Here is an 18,284-nt window from a genome sequence, read left to right as displayed (position 1 = left end):
TTCCCCCAAAACCGAAACTCGGCCAAATAATGCATTTTATATCATTTGGCCGAGTTTCGCTGGCCACCTATGCCGCTTCCACCACAAATACAAAGAGTATGCGGCTGATGAAGAGACTTACCTCGAACCCCCTCTCTGTCTCTCAAGCTCAGACCGAAATCTCATAAAATGATAAAACTAGGCAGTGCTCATCAAAGTGAAAACGGGGCTAAAAAAAAAAAACAGATCAAACCGTGAAACGAAGCAGCACTGATCAAAAATAAGTAACGGTTTTGTTGCAGGTTCCTTGTATCAAAAGCTTCAGATATATGTTTTAGCTTACCGTTTAACACAACATACAAATTGTGATAATGAGCTTCATAAAAATATTGAATTGACTATTCTAGTTAGTAAGTCCACTGTTTCAACAATCACCAGCTCCAATTAGGTTGAAATATATCCTTAATTCACCAGTTAGATGTAAAAACACATTACAAATGTATTACTTCCCACGGTCTCTGTCATTGCTGGCCGCCGGCTGTTTAAAGTCCCGTAACTCATCCCTTCACCACTAGGCGTGTCTTTCAGCTCAGCTGCCTGTTCCACCAATAGAGACCAGAGTCTGAGCTCTAGTGGTGCGTGCTGTGCACTACATACAATAGAAATAGGACGAGGAGCACCTGCATTTATGACAGTAGTGAAAAAGTACCTTGGAGATTTTAAACATCCTGGTATACTTTGATACTATGATACTGGTCAAGCCTACGACACAGACATTTTTCTCTGATCATGTAGCACAAGTTTAAAAGTATCTGCATCTCTCTACTGCACAGACAGTCTAGTTTTACGTGAGGTCTCTTTATATCGTTGAAAAGCTAAATGTTTGATAAGAACATCTCTTCCTCCCTGGAGTCCTAACATTGAATGAGTTGCACATTAACAGCCTATTAAAAAAAAAGCCTGAGCGGACAGTCTTAAAGTGGAACGTGGACAAACTGAGGCGCCACTGCTGACCTAAATACAGGACTGCAGAGAGAGGGGGGCATGCAAGTGTTTGTTCGGAAATAACTCGGCGTCCCTGCCCCTGCAGATGAGCGACCTCTAATGTGAGGGCCAGACCGTTTCTCCGGGACGCCACAAAGTCATCACCTGTGCAGCATCAGTATTCAGTAACCACAGATCAATGCATTATCCATCTAAACTCATCCCAACGTTCATTTCTTTACCATTATGTTGGCAGTATAATACACACGTATCAAAATCACTTCAATCACAGAGGACAGTAAAGTTAAGACATGTCTTTTGACTTCACATTTGGCAATGTTTTTTTCAAAGATAAGAACAGGTCATAATTTTCAAAATCCTCAGATCTAATAATCTGTCATTCTGTTCATACTTGTACTCAGAGAAACATATTTAGTTACATTAATACATGCATTCAACTTTTTTTTCCATCACTCAACAGATTTTTAATGAGAGTATTTGTTAAGTATTCTGTACGTAACACTAATTACTAACAATAACTAACTATTAATACTGCTCAAAAATTCATAACAAAAAAAATCCTGAATTAAAAACATAAATACATATTTAAAAAAAAAACATCAAAATAGAGCTTGTTCATTAAAAAAAAAATCCCAGGGAAGGATCCCCTTGGATCCGCCCTACTGAGGTTCGGGTTAAGCCTCCTATGCCCTCAAATTCTAGAAACAACCCTGGTCCTACAGATATGCTGTTAAGATTACTGATTTGTGTTCCCAACAGGTTTGGAAATTGGCCTTGGAACAAGGAAAAGTTATTCAGTTATTTAGGTTCTAGAGCTCTATAGCATTCTGCATTTCAAACTACTCAAAAGTAGAAATGTTGTCTTTGGGTGTCAAAACAAGTTTGAGTGCCAAAATCTGTCCTTACAAAGTTCTCTCCTTTTAAGTTTTCGAATATATTAATTAATTTTACTTGTCAAAATTCTGTGATTGTGCAGAATTCTGCCAAATGTGAAGATATTTTATCAGTGTTATCTCCTGCAGTTCCAAGTATTGAGGATCTATAGGACAAACAATACTTCTTAAAATCACTGACACATAACAAAACGTTCAAAACATTGAGAAACAAAAAGCTACTGTTAACTAGCCAGTTTTATTTTTCGAACAGAGTTGACTTCTTCAGGGTGGTAGAATTATAATTGACTATCTTCAAAAGTCACATGCTTTAGCAGTGTTCACACGGAGACAGAGCTGAAAACTTTCCTTTGTATTTCAGACTAAAACTTCCTGGCTAAATGCACATAAAAACAATTTCACCTTTTATTCAAGCAGCATCCTCCTAACTGGTTTTCAATAGTCACGGAGGAACAACATGAGCCAGAACCAGTCACTTCAACTATCTGTTTGTTACGGGTAGTTAAGTAGGTGGTGTGCGTGGACACAAAGATTTGATCACACTGGCCTCTCTGGCAGAAAGTTCTAACCAGTCGCTCAGCCAGCTCCCATTCAACAAAGGCAATCAGAGAGACTGCTTATCAGCACGTAATTATAAAGCAAAGAAAGAAACAGCAGGACAGAGTCTTTCATCGTGATCACACAAGTGTTCCGCACATTTCTGCAGGGAAAAGACGGCGACTCTGATTTAGTGATATCGCATTCATTGAGCAGCATTCATGACCATTCAGCAATCATTAAACCAAGTGATACCAACACAATTCTGGGTCACAATTACAGCTTATCGTCTCATCTCAAGTCTCTCACAAAGGCAGTGTGCTCCAAACAGGTTGTGTCTGATTGGACCCAGCGATGGCGGAGATGGCAGAGGCTTAGCTGATGAGTACAGGAGTGTGTTAGTGTTGTCTGGACTCACCCTCAAGGCCTCTATGACCAGGTCACGGGCCTCCAGCTCTCCCTCCATGATACTCAGCAGGGTGAGCAGCTCTGGCTTGCTCAGGTTATCCATGTTGAACTCACATTTCTGCAAAACAGGCCAGAAACAACACGTCAGAATCATACAATACAATCAACAGTTTTTAGAAAAAAAATATTGCTTACATGATAGAAGCACCACTTACGCCCTCCCTCTCCACCTGGTCTCATTAAGTGCAACCTTCAAATTAGGCTAGATGTCCCGTCCTACCTCCGAGCTATTAAGGTCTAATTACATTTAGCTAGGTCATTAAGCCCCCATTTGGTCAGTTGCAACCGCAAGGCAAACGGGTGGAGATGACTGTAATTGGGAGTGACCAGAAACACTTCATGCTTCCCCTCATGTCAATTAAAAGCTTTTTCCGGTCTACTTATGAGAGGCTGTGTGTGTTGCCTCCTTCTACTCTGTTCATAGGATGGAGGAATGACTTATCTAAGGTAAACTCAATTTCATTTCCAACTATTTCTTCTGACTGTGGATCACTTTGTCCAGACAAGGTTGAGAATTTAAAAAGGGGATTCAGGAGAATATGACTATACCCTTTAAAGGTCCGGTGTGTAGGGTTTAGGGGATATATTGGCAAAAATGGAATATCATATAGGAAAGTATTAGGCTTGGGCGGAGTGCAGTGTACTATTATATATGGAAATACTGAAGGTATGTTTTTTTTCAATAAATCCTAGATACATGTCCTCCTCTTTCTATTAAACTTATTGCATGGAGTGCACAGCATGCACCACCTGCCCAGCTCTGCTCAGTCTCTGGTCTCTCTGCATCTGAAATGGGATTGAAAAGGATTTGCTGCTTTACTTTGTTTTTTATCTTTGTAAGCTGAAGTTTTGGGGGTTTTGCACTCATTCAAAAAACATGACGATGCCACCTTAGACTCTTTAATCAGTTTTAATCAGTTTATGACTTTTGTTTGTAATTATTAAAGAGAATAATTGGTAGATAGATTAAACTTTTAAGGGATGGTATTTCTATGCATATCACAATGTTTAATGGGAACATTTCAGTCCAACTTGGATTTTGGTCAGATACAAGTAGCTTTTTTTAAATTGTTTTTAAATTTTGAAAGATCTAACTAGGATTGAAGCGTTTTCACAATTAAACGTTTGTGGCATGGAATAAGTGTTGTTTGTTTTTGCAATTTGCAAGACATTTCTTGAAACAATTGCTCATTATGTTTTTCCTGAATCAATCAAAATGATTTTCTCGGGTTTCAGAGGTTACAATGATGTTGATCGGTGTGTTAAAGAGTTCATTTAACAAATACATGGGTTTGTACACAAAACAGGTCCAAGAAAAGTGAGCGTTAAGTGACTTACTCAAATACCAAACATTTGAAAGAAGCTTGGTCTTCCTTGAGTTAAGATGTAAAATTCAACAACAAACCAAGAGATAATTATTCTAAAGACATGGGAAATTTCCCAACACTACTGTGAGTCCTATTCATCTGAGATTCCTTAGAGTGGGACTACTGTTTTTTTCTGGTCACAACCCTGAACATCACAACGGCATCTGGTTAGTTGGCATTCCATAGCACAGCGTCAAATAGTTGTATTAAGGGACCTTAGAAGGCATTAACTCATTCTAAGCAAAACCTGAGTGAGGAAAATGAGTGAAATTCTTGGCTGGCGTGTCCAAAAAAATGATGTCACTTTACAAATAGAGGCCAGAAGATGACACTTGAGGACGGTGATAGAAGAATTTCCAGTTACCGTGTTGGCGACTACTGCAGCCATCTGCTGAGAAAGCTACATCCAACTGCATTCTCAATATCTGGAAGCATTTCACCGGGCGATTTGTTCAATAAAACCTTAATAAAACAGAGATGGGAGAAGCAAATGGAGGAAACGGGGAGCGTCTCGACCACTCGTGCATATCAGCCGGATTGCTACCTGCTCATTCTGGTGACGTTCAGTTGTCAGCCGGCCATTTGGGCCTGATTTACAAGCCTACAGCGAAACCTCAGCCAAGATTATTCCATTTCATCAAGGAGTCCGACACGTCTCCAGAGGTCCCTCAAACAGAATATGACTTTGAACAGGCCGGTGTAACATTTCAACAAGCTGCTGCCTTCTATGTGTCCTTTATACGCTCCGATGACGTTGTTTATTTCACCATAAGGGGGAAAAGTTCAGCTCAGACAACGTGAACAGAGGTAATAAATCCATATATATAAACAGGCCAACTCTTTCTCCTTTAAAAGTCAGAGAAGCCTTTCAGACAGGTGCTGAAAAAAAATCGGAGAAATCAGTTTTTAACAAAGGAAGTTTTGTGACTGTTCCCTAATATGGACCTTTTTCTTTTCAGAACAAGGAGCTGGAAAGTGTTGCGTCAATCACATGTTTCAGTTTAGTCAAACCACGTTTTTATTCTGATGCCATCACGGCAAGAGCTGGAAATAAAAGGAGGAGAGATTCCAAAGGGATTGATTCATTCACATCGAGCCTTCCAATCGATCCCCGAGCCCCCTTTTTCCCGGCAGCGTTCACCACTCAGAGAATTGGACGACTCAGTGAGGGCTTGATGGATGGTAACCCTGAGCCCCGCCGTCCTGTCATGGGGCCTCGGGGTGGTGAGCTGTGGGTGGAAGGTGGAGGGCTGCTTCTCTCTGGCATTTCTGCACAGTGAGCAGGTGAGAGAAGCGAACACTAATTTGTTCCATGAGCCGTGTGCTGAGCGCCAAGGGCACGAGCAGCCTGGCCAGCACCAAGAGGCTCACTGTTAGCCCCGGTCCACTTAATAAGACCTGTGTCATTTCACTCTGAGCCATGAGGGAAGGAAACTGCTCGCTCTACGCAAGCTCCTCCACCGTGTTCTGCTGAGCCAAAAGCTCGCTTAGGCCTGTAAGTTTCTCACAGACTTATGTCTCATTACTGCGAGCACAAAACTGTGTGATATGACAGCCTGTAAACAGACGCCTGTGAGGGGTCACCAGTGGTTATGAGAATAAAAATGCCATCAAGTTGGGGGAATCATAATGAATTAAAAAGGTCAGGGAAATTAACCCTTAGAAACCTGGAGCCACATCACTTGTGCTGCTTTCAGATGCCGTTCACAACTATTTAAACCTCTGAATATTAAGAAAATTGATGCGAATTCTTTCAAAAACATGGGAAAATAGAGCAGCTTAGTACGAAATGTTCAAGAAATCGGCAGATTTATAAAACTGTTTTTAAAAAGCTTGGGAAAATGCCTAGGTATAACAAAAAATGTGGGGAAAATCTATATTTATAATTATCATAATTACATATTTAAAATTATGTTACAAAATTATTGTAATTTCTAGGCACTTTTTCCAGGTCCTTGTTTAGTTTTTAACTTTGTTTTTTTGGGGGGGGGCTTAATTTTCTTTTTTACGAATTTCCTACTTTTTTTCTTACATTTCTTAATAATTTTTCCTTTCTTTGCTCATTGCCTTCTTCGCATGTTTTTGAAATCAACGAAGCCCATTTGTTCAGGTTTCAAAGGGTTACATTACTATAAAATATACTTTCAAATTTACCTTTTGTAGTTTCTAACAAGACAAACAATCTTGATTTCATTTGTCCAGGTTTTAAGATATCTGTCTCACTTTATTAAAAACCTTGGGTGCCACAGTGTTTATTTCAGTGTCTGTGTGTCGGGCAATATAGCTTAAAGAAGCTGGCAGCAAGGACTACAGTATGTGATGGAAGGATATATTCACAATGTTAACTATTATGAAGAAGGCAAAACCACACAAATTAAGGCATCCAGTCTCGACAAAAAAAAATGGAAGTAGAGACCTAAAAACTCCTAATAGCCCTTTTTACTCAAAGATCGCACTATAGAGCAAAGTCCTACACAGAACAGCAGCATCAGGCCGCTCCGGTGTGCGATTTTTGACCGCATGTCGGCATCCTGGATTCAAAAGAGGCACAACATTAAACAACAGCATCTTCCTCTGTGACATAACATACCCATCGGTCGGGGTGGGAATCAGCCGGGGCCAGCTATCACGATATTTAGGTCACATGTACACATACAACAATACTATATAACTGCGGTTTAAAAGTTTTCCGTAAACCCGTGCAATAATAAATATTGTGATATATGGCAATTTATTAACCTTTTCAACTGCAAATCCAAGATAAAGTTTTCAGCCTGTTCATCTCATTTTTATTGGTGGAAAATGTATCTAGTGGACTAAAAAAAAACAAATGATTTTATTATTGTACTATACTAGGTTTAATTTGTATTTGCAATATTAATAATTTATATAGTACATTCAGTATACATACACAGTATGTAGTATATACAGTATCAGTACTTGGCGTCTGTGTATCAGACTCCGAGTCAAGAACAGATATCTAAAAACCTGGAGCCAAATGTGTTAGTTTTTGTTTTTTGAGAGAACTAACCCATCGATACATTATACAATTATACTTAATCTTCTCTGATGAACTCTCAAACTTGTTTACAGGATCACTTGAAACCGCCCCCCCACCCCCTCCTGTGTCAGAGCACAGAAATTTTGTTGTCAGGAAGAAGAAGTGATGACATTACGTTATTGGCACTCCTCCAACATGGCAGCAGGTCCCACATAACCACTGGTGACCAGTCACAGGCTTCACTTTCACAATAGTCCTGCCAGACACTAAAGACAGGTTTCAGGCAGGGCTGAACAAGTGCTGGGTGACGTTTAAAGAAGAGTCTTATTTGGGTCTTATTTTTGTTGTGTTACCCATCATTCCTATCTGTTATAATAATATTTTACTTATTAACTTCATTTCTGAATGCAAGAGTACAGGGAACACAAGCAGTCAGACATTCAGAGCAGTTTTACCGATCTTACCGGGAAATAAAACAGAAATTTCTACAGCCAATCTGTCCATTGTAAACTTCAATTAAAATTGCTTCCAGTTTGACCTACTGTGCTTACTGCAGTTGTGTGCACACACTTTTTTTGTGTGCAATAAGAGATTATCCAACAGTTCGGGACTCACATTCAGTTTTACCAAAATATGATGAAACTAGATGAATGTTCACAGTAGGACTGGATCTAACAGCCCACTCAATTTTGGATAAGGTTCCCAGTCTGCAAAAGACAAGGATTTGTTGAGGTTCAACATTAACAAATCTCTGATAATAACCACATTTCGGGATTGTAGATGCTGTAGTTTTGCACGTTATTCTTATCTTAGACACTCTATATTTGCACTTTTTATTGATGCTTCTGCTGCACTGCAATTTCCCCCAGGATAAATAAAGTTTTATCTTATCTCTGCTCACACATAGGTAGCAGGCGTCTCGTTTGAAGCTGTCGCTGGTTATGATGACAGACATCAGCTGCAGCAGATTAGATCAGCTGGAGATAATTAACATTAATTCAGTAACAGCTGAAAAACAAAAGTTTGTCTGTTCTCGGCAGCTGGGGTCCGTATTCAGGCAAAGATTGTGAGTGAAAAGACGCATAACCCGTGAATGAATTGTTTTGTAGTTCAACCAGGAGCGACAAAGCGGTGACCGTTCCATAGAGAAATGATCAGCTGATCACAACAATTTAAAAATCTTAAACTTTTGACTCACATCAGCTTAACATTTGAATTAATTGCCTTAATTCATTAGTTGTGAATCTGAACTGTCAGTATTTGGAGTAAGTAGCTGGTACAGTACAGCTGTTTACTGAATGTGTCAGATGCATTTAATTCATATTTCATTTATTTTGCTGCTCATATCATTTTTAGGTTATAAGGAGAGTTTCTGAACTTTAAAAGGATAATTCAGATCTTTTGAATTGAGGCTGCATGACATACTTAGAGTCAGTATATTCGTAGCCAGCCAATAAGCAGCAGCCAGGTGTACCGCCACATAAGCTAAGATATGTATTGCTTTGGACAGGGGACAACCAAAAAACATATTTTTAGCTGCTTTTACACAGAGAATTGTGTTATAGGGCCTCAACAAAGTCCCCTCTTTATAGCACCCCTGCATTTTTACACAGAGCCAACTGACAGTAACATCAGTTCGCTCCTGTGTGTGATTATATACTGCAACATCCTGCAATCGAAAGAGGCATGACGGGCGTGACATGTTACACAACAGCGTCATCCTCTAGTGTGAAAAAAAATCAATGTGTCAGCAGCACTTTCTGAACTTACAAACAACAGCACAAACTTCCCCATTTCAACCAAAGACTCATACGGATCGATGTTTAAGTGCGGCTTCGGTGGAAACGAAGGGTAATTAAATTAGTTGCGGCGCGTCACTGCATCTTGCTGGTTAAGGAGCTGAAATTAGCACGTTCACCCGGGTGTTGCGTCTCCATCACTGCTGGTCGGAGCCGGAGGCGATAAAAACCCTTGACTACTGCAGCAGTCAATTGACCCAGGTGTTAATGCTGATTGTTACATTTTCCAAAACATTAAAAAGACAGATGTTAGTGGGTGTTGACGGTTTTTTTGTGCAGTGGAAATTAGGCTTAACTGATCGAGGCAGCGGTAGATAAGCAGCTCCTGTGTTCAGCGATCCAAAATTACTGTTTTTCTAAACGGAGTCTGGCAAAGAAGAATATACCAGTCAGAGGTCCCAGTATGATACCGTGTGACTTTAGTGTTTGACATTGATATTATTTGACCTCTATAAGGGTAAGTTTGGATTCACCAAAGTCACACAAACTTAACTAACTGATCGAAGCGGCGGTAGACCACCAGTGGTCGTGTTCAGTGAGCTGAAATTGCTATTTTTGTCAATGGAGTCTGGCAGCTTTGGCATCAGAAGGTCTGTTTTTAGGTGAGACTTTTTTAGGTGGCGAAGATTCATTTAGCTGCTGCCCCTGTCCACAACAGCACATTGGTCACCTTACCCACTTCTCCAAATTAAGGGCGTGCTGACTCACAACTAATGCATGTAGCACACTGACTACAGATGAGTACCTCAAACAACCTTACTTCAGAAGCTCTGAACTATCCCTTTAATTAGGCTAAAAAACCGTTTCAGCCTTCTCTGCCAACAACAGGTGATTAGACAGCTTTGAGTTACGGGTACCTATTTTAGCCTTTGGTTATTTGCAAACATTGAACGGTAAACCAAATAAATGTCTTAATCATGTGACAGCTCATGTTTCTTAGACTTGAGATGTTGCCACAAATTGAGCTTGTGTCCCTTTAACTTCAGCGAGTGCCGCAGTACCATGTGCTGTGTACCATGTGCTGTGGTAAAGGAGTGGGAGGTGACCAGCAGAGTGCTTTTCACTGACCTCTGACCCCTCCCTGGACCATCAGGGCCGGTCCTTCAGATTCCTCACAAACAGGAAACTTCCCCCTACTTTGGGCCAATAACTGAGTCTGACAGGGGTGAGCAAAGAGCAAAGTGCTTTATTTAACCACGGCAGGCATGATGGTGGTGGTGGGAGGCGAGGGCGAGAGTGGGAGGGCATGAAGGCGGAAGCTCTGTTTCATTGGCTGAAGCCTGGAGAAGGAAGAGTGCGCTGGCAGAGCGACGGGTGAGCTGAGGAGTCTGCCTCACCCGGCTCCTGTGTCTCTGGAGCACCTGTTCACCTCAAATGTAAAGCAGCCTCGAGGCAGTTCTGAGCGCGCTCAGAAGAGGGGGGCCGGCTGACATGGTACTCCCAGCTATGCCAGCTGAGTCACTGAAATTAAGACCAATTTAGAAAGGTGTCTGGTGAACACGGCCTCAACCACCACGCTACCTCTGCCCTCCATCCACCCCCACCCCCCAGCTCATCTCCTCAGCTCACCGCTCAAACCCACCCCCACCTTAACACCCACACTACCACCCACCCACCCACCCACCCCAGGGACTGTGGCTGCTTTCTACTCCAGCAGCACCACACAGCTTCATCACACTCTTAGACATAAAGGTTCCAACAGGGTCCATCCAGAAGTGCTGAGGTTTTACCCAGAACCATTTCATTGGGTTTTTCTAAGGGTTCTTCGAAAGACAATAAGTTCTGTTAAAAACTAAAACCATGATTAGTGGAGAGAGATATCTAATGTAGCCAATTACTATTTTTAGAGCCCCCCTGGATGGCTTCTAAATTAAACCCTTCGAATATAAACAGGTTCTCAACCTACTGGGTGGTTTCTAGATGAATCCATCAGAATATCAAACGGTCCTTGATAGGACCCATTTGGCAGTTTCTAGATGAAACCCTTGGAATATGAATGGGCTCTCAGTAGAACCCCTGGTTCTACTACCCCTGGGTGGTATTTAGTACAAGCCCTTGAGATATGAAATGGTTCTCATTAGAAGCTCCTGGGTGGGTTCTTGTTAGATCCCTTGGATGGTGGAAAGATTCTGAATAGAACGCCCATAGAGGGTTCTGGGTGGAACCATTACACTATATAAAGGTTCAGAATCAGAAGGAGATTCATTACAAAATAGAATTTGCATTGTTCTCTGCAGAACTTGTCATAGTGGGTTCTGGGTGTAACCTTTCACAGATGTTTCTAGGTTTTAACCTTTATTTTGAGTTCTAAGTAAATCCCTCTGGAAGTCTTCCAGTTGGAACCTTAACAAAAGGTTCTACGGGAAACCCTATATGGTTGTAGTTAGCACCTTTATTTCTAAGAGTGCAGCCTCCTTCTTCAATCCAAAGAAGTGGTTCTTTTACTGGATGTGGCACTCAAAGTTCAATAAAACAGTAACAAAATAACAAAAATGACAAAAGCAATACTGTCCGCTTTGCATTAGTCGTCAGGTCGATAACTACAGTGTGACAGGTTGCATCATAGATCCAGCTGAGGGGGGGGGGGTTACCACATCCCAGTAGGTAGCCGGGGCAACAGATAGATCAGTTTGCACAGAGGGATGGGGATGGCGAGCGGCTACCCTGCCACATATGCTGCTGCAACCTGTGAGAAATCACAACTGTGTGTGTGTAAACACCTGAAGCTCAACAAAAGGACTACTTTTAAAGACATGACTTGAGTCACTCTGGTCTACAAATCAGGTACAGCTTCTGTATGGTGATCTGTTACAAGGTATGGAAGCCTGTGAGGATCCGCTGATTTATGGAGGACCAATTCAGTAAATTGCCTAACCATTCAAATGCCAAAATCATCTTCGCAGGTGAATATCAACACCAAGATATACAAAAGGTGAAATTAAAGGTTCTCGGGGAGAAATTCAACCACCAAATTTAAAAAAAGCTTCGTTTGCCAGATTTAACTCTCCTACAGCCGGCAAAACAGCTCGTTTTAAACGTATGCGTATTAACCCCATTTACAGTGATAAATATGAGCAACAACCTGAGCGGGCAGCGACGGTTTCTCTCCGCAGGATAACGTTACAAATGTGGGATGAATGTAGAAAGCAGCCGGCAGAGGCGAACAAAAGACTACCGTAATGTTCAAATTAAAGAAAACAATATATGCTGTCTGTCAGGGAGCCGCGGTCGAGCATGTCTGAGTCGTTATCACCCTCAGCCGAGCACGAACCCCTTGTTTTTCTCCAGACATTGTCGCGAGGCTCCCGCTGGCCACCGCTGTTGCTTCACGAGCCTGAGCGAAATAGATGCGCACCCGCATTTCTCCTTTCCCACCGCGACTACCCCGACGCCACACCGCTAAAAACACCCGTACGGCTGCAGTTTCCCGGTGAAGGTTCATGACTCACCGTGTCGACACTTCCCAGCACGGCGGTTGCCAGTGTTTGTACCGGAGGAGGCTGCTCTCCGCTGGCTCCCTCCGACGCCATCTTCGTACTGTAGCGGTCTGCTGAAGTGAGGGCGCATCCGGCACTCATTAACTATTGCGCTGCTGAGTGCAAATCACGCCACGCACGGCCATTGAAAGGAAGGAGAGAGGTTTGACAAATGGAAAGAGCTGTGAAGGGGGAGAGAGGACGACAGGTCTCCGCCGTGAGAAGCCCTCAGCCGAGTGTGTGCGGGCCGCTGCGGGGGGAGCGGACAGGCAAGTGGGCGTAGACCGACCGACGCGTACAAATCCAGATGCAAAGCCCCGGTGCGCTCCCAACTGGAAAGGAGGTGCGTCCTGACTGATTGACAACAGCAATTGTCGGACTCTGAAGCTATAAAATAAGCCTGTGGGTGGTTCTCAAACTAGGGCTCGGGGACACCCAGGGACCCGTGCTCTAATAACATGACAAGGCTGGAAAAAGATAGTTCAGAAATTGATGAAAATAGTATAAACCAGTGGGGACAGACGGTGAAAATTGCATATATTATGGAAAAATTGACAGCTAAGTTACAGATGAAAATGTATTGCTTTAATGAACAATGGTCCCCGTTAATACGGGCAATGTCAGAAATCTAGAGATTTATTTATTTATTTATTTATTTATTTTCTCCCTCTATATTTTGCCATTGCCTTGTTTTCCTTGCTTGTTTACTTTTTGTTGTAATTGCGGTATTTAACCTTTGTTTATATTTATTATTACTACCGATTTGACATACTTGTATATTTTTCTGTGTTCTTTTTTGTGTGTTTTCTCAGTTGTCCGTGCTCCTTTTCTTTACTTAGTATGCTGAATATGGACATGATAAAAAGAGATAAATATGTGATTTGGTTGTAAACATCTCCAATGTCCTGTATGTTGTGTGTGGGTTGATTTTTTCATATTGAATAATTAAAAAGTTTTTTTTAAAAATCACTGTTTGTCTGTTTTATTCTTTTTCATTTACACATACACAAAACCATGCTGGTCAGTAGCTAGCTTTTCAGAAATACTGAGCTGACCCCCCAAAAAACGAACTAATTGAAATTTACACTAACCTTTGATATCTGAGCAATTTGGCTTGATGTCTGTCAAAAACAGACTATGAGCTATGAGCAACAATAGAAGAAATTGCCCCACAATTAGCAAGAAATTAGTAAAAAGTTCGAGAAAATTACCTGCAAATGAGTTGTTTTAATAATTCTAATAATTAAAATAGGTGGATAAAAAATATTTCAAAGCCATTTTGGACATTGCGCTCACCTCACTATTTATCTATTTTATTCTGTTTTATTTAAACATACACAAAACCATGTACACACTCAACACATTATCCATATTATAATTTAAATATTCACAGTATTAGTGCTGATCTTCTATTATTCAGCCTGGAATTTGTTGCAGAATGTTTTGAAACTGAAGGAGCTGATGTCATTACATGTTTTTAAATCTAAAATGAAAGATTTAGATGCAGATTCTACGGGATGTCAATGTTTTTAGCCTGCTGGTTGTACAGCTGACTTCCAAAAAGTTCTCCTTTGACTCATAGATAGTTCTCTTTTAATGTAAATTTTAGTGCTTGTGATCTGTATTTTGTCTCCCTTTGTCTCTGTCTGCAACTTTGTGTTCTCACTGAATGTTTTGCCCAGGTTTCCCTTGGAAAAGAGATTCTTAATCTCAATGGGACCAACCTGGTTAAATACATTAAACTAATTTTATTTATTTCTTACATTCATATTTTTACACATTTATATACTCAGCGTACTGTACACACTTTATTTTAAATATTTAAATATTTACATAATGTGCTAATTGTTAACTATTTTTGTATTTCTATTTTGTATTTTTATATGCTTGTGCTGGTACTTATTTCTACTTGCGATGATTCTCTATGCTGGCATCAGAGCAACGGTAACGAACCACAATTTCCCCCTGGGGATCAAAAAAGTATTTCTGATTTTGATTCTGAAAAAAATAAATACTGAGGTCATTAGTCTTACACAGTGTAACAGTGAAACAGTGACACAGTGAAATACTTAAATAAGTCGGGCCACATCCAGTTGCCCAATTCAGCGGAGACTGGGGATGAGTTACTTTTTCACTCATTTCAACTCATCACAATGATAAAATCAGAGTTTTATTCAAAGGTCTAAGAGTCTTTCTTCCTCTGCGCTTTTATAGGAACTCAGAACCTATCACATAATCTTATATCTCTTTATTTGACCAAAGTCTCTTCAGATGAGGTCTAACGTGGTCGAACTCCTTCAAATGAAGGAGTTTGGCACCCCCTGTCATTACCCATTATAGCTACACATTGTATTCTCTGCACAAAATGTACCTCTACCGCTCCAAAATGTTAGTTACAATGGCTCTCTGACAACACAGACTTCGAGAACACACTCTCACACTGCAGGTCATTTAATTTGACAGCCTCATGTTTAATAACACAACCCAAAACGTAAAGCATTCAAACAGAAAGCCATGTTAATCTTACACAGAGTCAGTGCTCAGAGTTCAAATCTCTCAGCTCTCGGTCTGTTTATCCCAGAAAAGCAGAGAGAGGATATGGGGCCCTCTCAGCTCCCAGATGTGGCATTTAGGATTAACGGATGCTGATCCAGCCTGGTCACCCAGAATGAGGTTACTAAGCCCCTATATAGGTCAAATGTTGCACGATCGACATTCACTGGTTTTGATGAGAGCACATAACCGAGTCACAACTTCAGGGAATAATTCCCCCCCATGAATGAGTGTCAACATGTGGTTAACTTGAGTATATTTTCAGGTAAATATACTGCATTATAGTGTTTTTTAAATCTTAACCCTTTAAAACTTGGAGTGAAATCATTTTTCTTGCGCTGCTTTAAGACATCTATCACAAGTATTTAAACCATTGGTTTAAAAAACATAGGAAAAAAGTGTTTTACAAACTACAAGAAAAAACAGTACATTTAGAAAATTATTTTGAATAAGCTAAGGAAAAATGACTGAAAAAAAGAAAAAAGCCAGAGAAAAACTATATTTAGAATTATCATAGCTACATATTTAAAATTATGCTACTGAATAATTATACATTTTTAAAGAACTTTCCCAAGGTCATTTTTTGTTGTTTTGTTTTGAGCTAACTCTCAGGTAATCTTCTTGCACTTTTTTTTTTTTTTTTTTAATCAATTTCTAGCCAATTTTTGGCTTATTTCTGCTTTTGTTGTTCATTGCCCCTTTTCCATGTTTTTAAAAATGAATCAAGTCAATTTGCTCTGGTTTCAAAGGGTTAAAATGATAATATGTGTGACGCCCCATCCTTTATGGTCAGGAAAATGATTCAAAGCTTGTTCAACAAATTTGGAAATCCACAACTGTTTGGATCAGACAAATCTGTTTTCTCAGTTACTGACCATTTTCTTTGATCTGCTGCAGCAATGGTGAAAAAATGAAAATTAAAGACAGCAATGTGCTGGAATATATCTGTTTTAACTGTAAACAACTCTAAATACCGAAACCTTGACAGTAACTCAAACCATTAGAAATAAGACGGGGGTTTCTTTTCACCCTGCATGCAAAAACCATTTTTTAGGATGTTACATGTTCCCCTGAACCTCAGATCTGCAGAGTGCTGTCACCCAGTTTCCTGTTATCCACAGGCAGAATTCTAGATGTGAAATCCTGTCTTTCCCACACAGATCTTCTCTTTTCTTACTGTCTTGTCATGTGTCAAATCCCAATCCCGTGTCTATATTTGAGACAGATCAACAGAGATGGAGCTGTCATGTGGAGATAATCCGCCCCCTTCTCCCCCTCTGAAAAGAAACTCGTCATTAGCCAGTGATTATGGGGGACTCCTGAGATGTGGCTCTGAAATAACAACTCTTTCTCCTCCTTTCTTCAGGTGCAGTTGAAGAGAAATGTTTCCCCCCTGGGAATCTTTTTACTCTGAGAAGAGGTTTTGCAATTCTTTTTTTAACACATCCTCCTCGTAAACAGATTGAGAAAGCTGAGACAAAGTAAGAGTCATACCCCTTTATTGGATGCACTACATGTCTTGTGGCGGCACTGTTTGCAGGTCTTTTTCCTCGCTGCTGTAAATGTAGATATTGGTCTCTAACTGTTTCTGTTCTGCAGCTGATTTTTCATGGTAACTGCTGAACACTGGGGGGAAAATTGCAGCTCTAAAAAGAAACGGTTCCATGTTTGACAGCACAGGCAGTTATCTACTAGGTGTTTCACTGCTTTCCAAAACAACCGTTTTTAAAACGAGATAAACAACAATAAACAGCAGAACTGCCCTGGGTTAAAGGGAAACTTTGCAGGTTTTCAACCAGCAATGTGTCAAAACAATGTGGGTAGTATGTATAGATGATCTGTGGTAAACTTCCCTCTATCTAACTAGTGCCTGATCCTCCTCCCCCAAACAGGAAAACACTGCCAAATGATGTAAAATTCATCATTTGGCAGTACTGCGGGCTCTTGGGACTGTTGCTCTAACTAAAGGCTGTACTTCCACATTTTCGTATTGCCCGCCACTGTGGACACAAAGTGTATACAGCTGATCAAAACCCCTTTTCCCACCAAAATTAGCACATGCACAAGGGTTTTTCAAACATGGTTAAATCTGCTAAAATCAGGCTATGGACTGCATCTTTAAAGTGGTTTGCTTAGAGCAACCTGCCTTCTGTGCACTATAAAAAAATAAACATGCACTGACTTGAAACCGGCTCGACACAGTCAAGTCATCACAGTTTTCAAAATTTTGTCAAATTCACACTGCTTGTTGGGTGTCGTTGATGCTTGTGCAACATAGTGCTCTCAGTCTGCAGTTCTTGGCAGCCTCTGAAGTCGATCCTACACGGAGCATGAAACTTAGATGAGCAGTTGGGCCAGAAACACAAGCAGGCACGCCAGCTATCCATTGTTTGACTGCCACACCAAACACCGCTCACACACTTGAAACATAAGGTAATGTCAAGGTCTCATCTGGGTTACTTTCCTGATTTCTGATCATCAGATCAAAGAGTCCCCTGAGGGTTTTAGTTGTAGTCAAAGGTGCATTGTGTGGAGGGGCAGTCTTTTTTCTAATATTGAAACTAGTATTTTTTATGATCTTTAACTCAGTACATTCTTATTACATTATGAACGCAGAACTGCAAATGCATTTAGATGAGTTACAGTTTGTTAAGCCAGGCTGAACTAATCCTCACCTGAGCCATTCTCCAGTGTGAGGTGACACTTGAGTGGCACTTTTATTTTCTTAACCTGCCTGATCCTGTTCAGACAGCCAGTGGGCTGAAGCCAACTGTGACTATCAGGATAAGTTGCTCATTACCACAAAAAAGGGAGAAATTCATTCATACCTACAGCAGTGGTACATTTTGAGTCTTTAATCTATCTGACTTGTCTTGGCACCAAGGGTGGAAATTCAGGGGAATACTCAGAAAAAAGTCCACAGAAAACCAAGGACAAATGCTATGAAAAGACCACAACCAACACTGAATTGTTCTCATTTACAGGTATTTTGTGTGCATCAAAGCCTGGTATATCTTCTTCCTTTGTGCCATGCAACTCCATCATTGTCCAACAACATAAAGCAAACCAAAGCAAATAACACTGTTACTAAAGGCAAACACAACCCTTCTAAATCTGGATTGACATCATTTTTCTAGTGCTGCTTTCAGATGCCTCTCACAAGTACTTAAACCTTTGAAAACTGAGCAAATTGATGTGATTTCTTT

General features: G+C 40.6%; 1 protein-coding gene across 1 annotated transcript in view; it reads right to left on the bottom strand.

Annotated features, from left to right (window-relative positions):
- cttnbp2 (cortactin binding protein 2) overlaps positions 1 to 12,863 on the bottom strand; it is a 165,381-nt gene extending 152,518 nt beyond the window's left edge. The window contains exons 1-2 of the mRNA XM_042495910.2: positions 12,499 to 12,863; positions 2,833 to 2,940 (exon numbers count right to left, since the gene is read on the bottom strand). Coding sequence (XP_042351844.2) covers positions 2,833 to 2,940; positions 12,499 to 12,627 — 237 coding nt within the window. The 5' untranslated portion in view covers positions 12,628 to 12,863. The remainder of the gene's footprint in view (positions 1 to 2,832; positions 2,941 to 12,498) is intronic.
- Positions 12,864 to 18,284: the final 5,421 nt, after the last annotated feature.

Source organism: Plectropomus leopardus, chromosome 7 (genome assembly GCF_026936395.1).
Source record: "Plectropomus leopardus strain MGB_pleo_1.0 chromosome 7, ASM2693639v1, whole genome shotgun sequence".
Lineage (NCBI taxonomy): Eukaryota > Metazoa > Chordata > Actinopteri > Perciformes > Serranidae > Plectropomus > Plectropomus leopardus.
The sequence above is the reverse complement of the archived record's forward strand: the minus strand, read 5'-3'. Positions and strand labels throughout refer to the sequence as shown.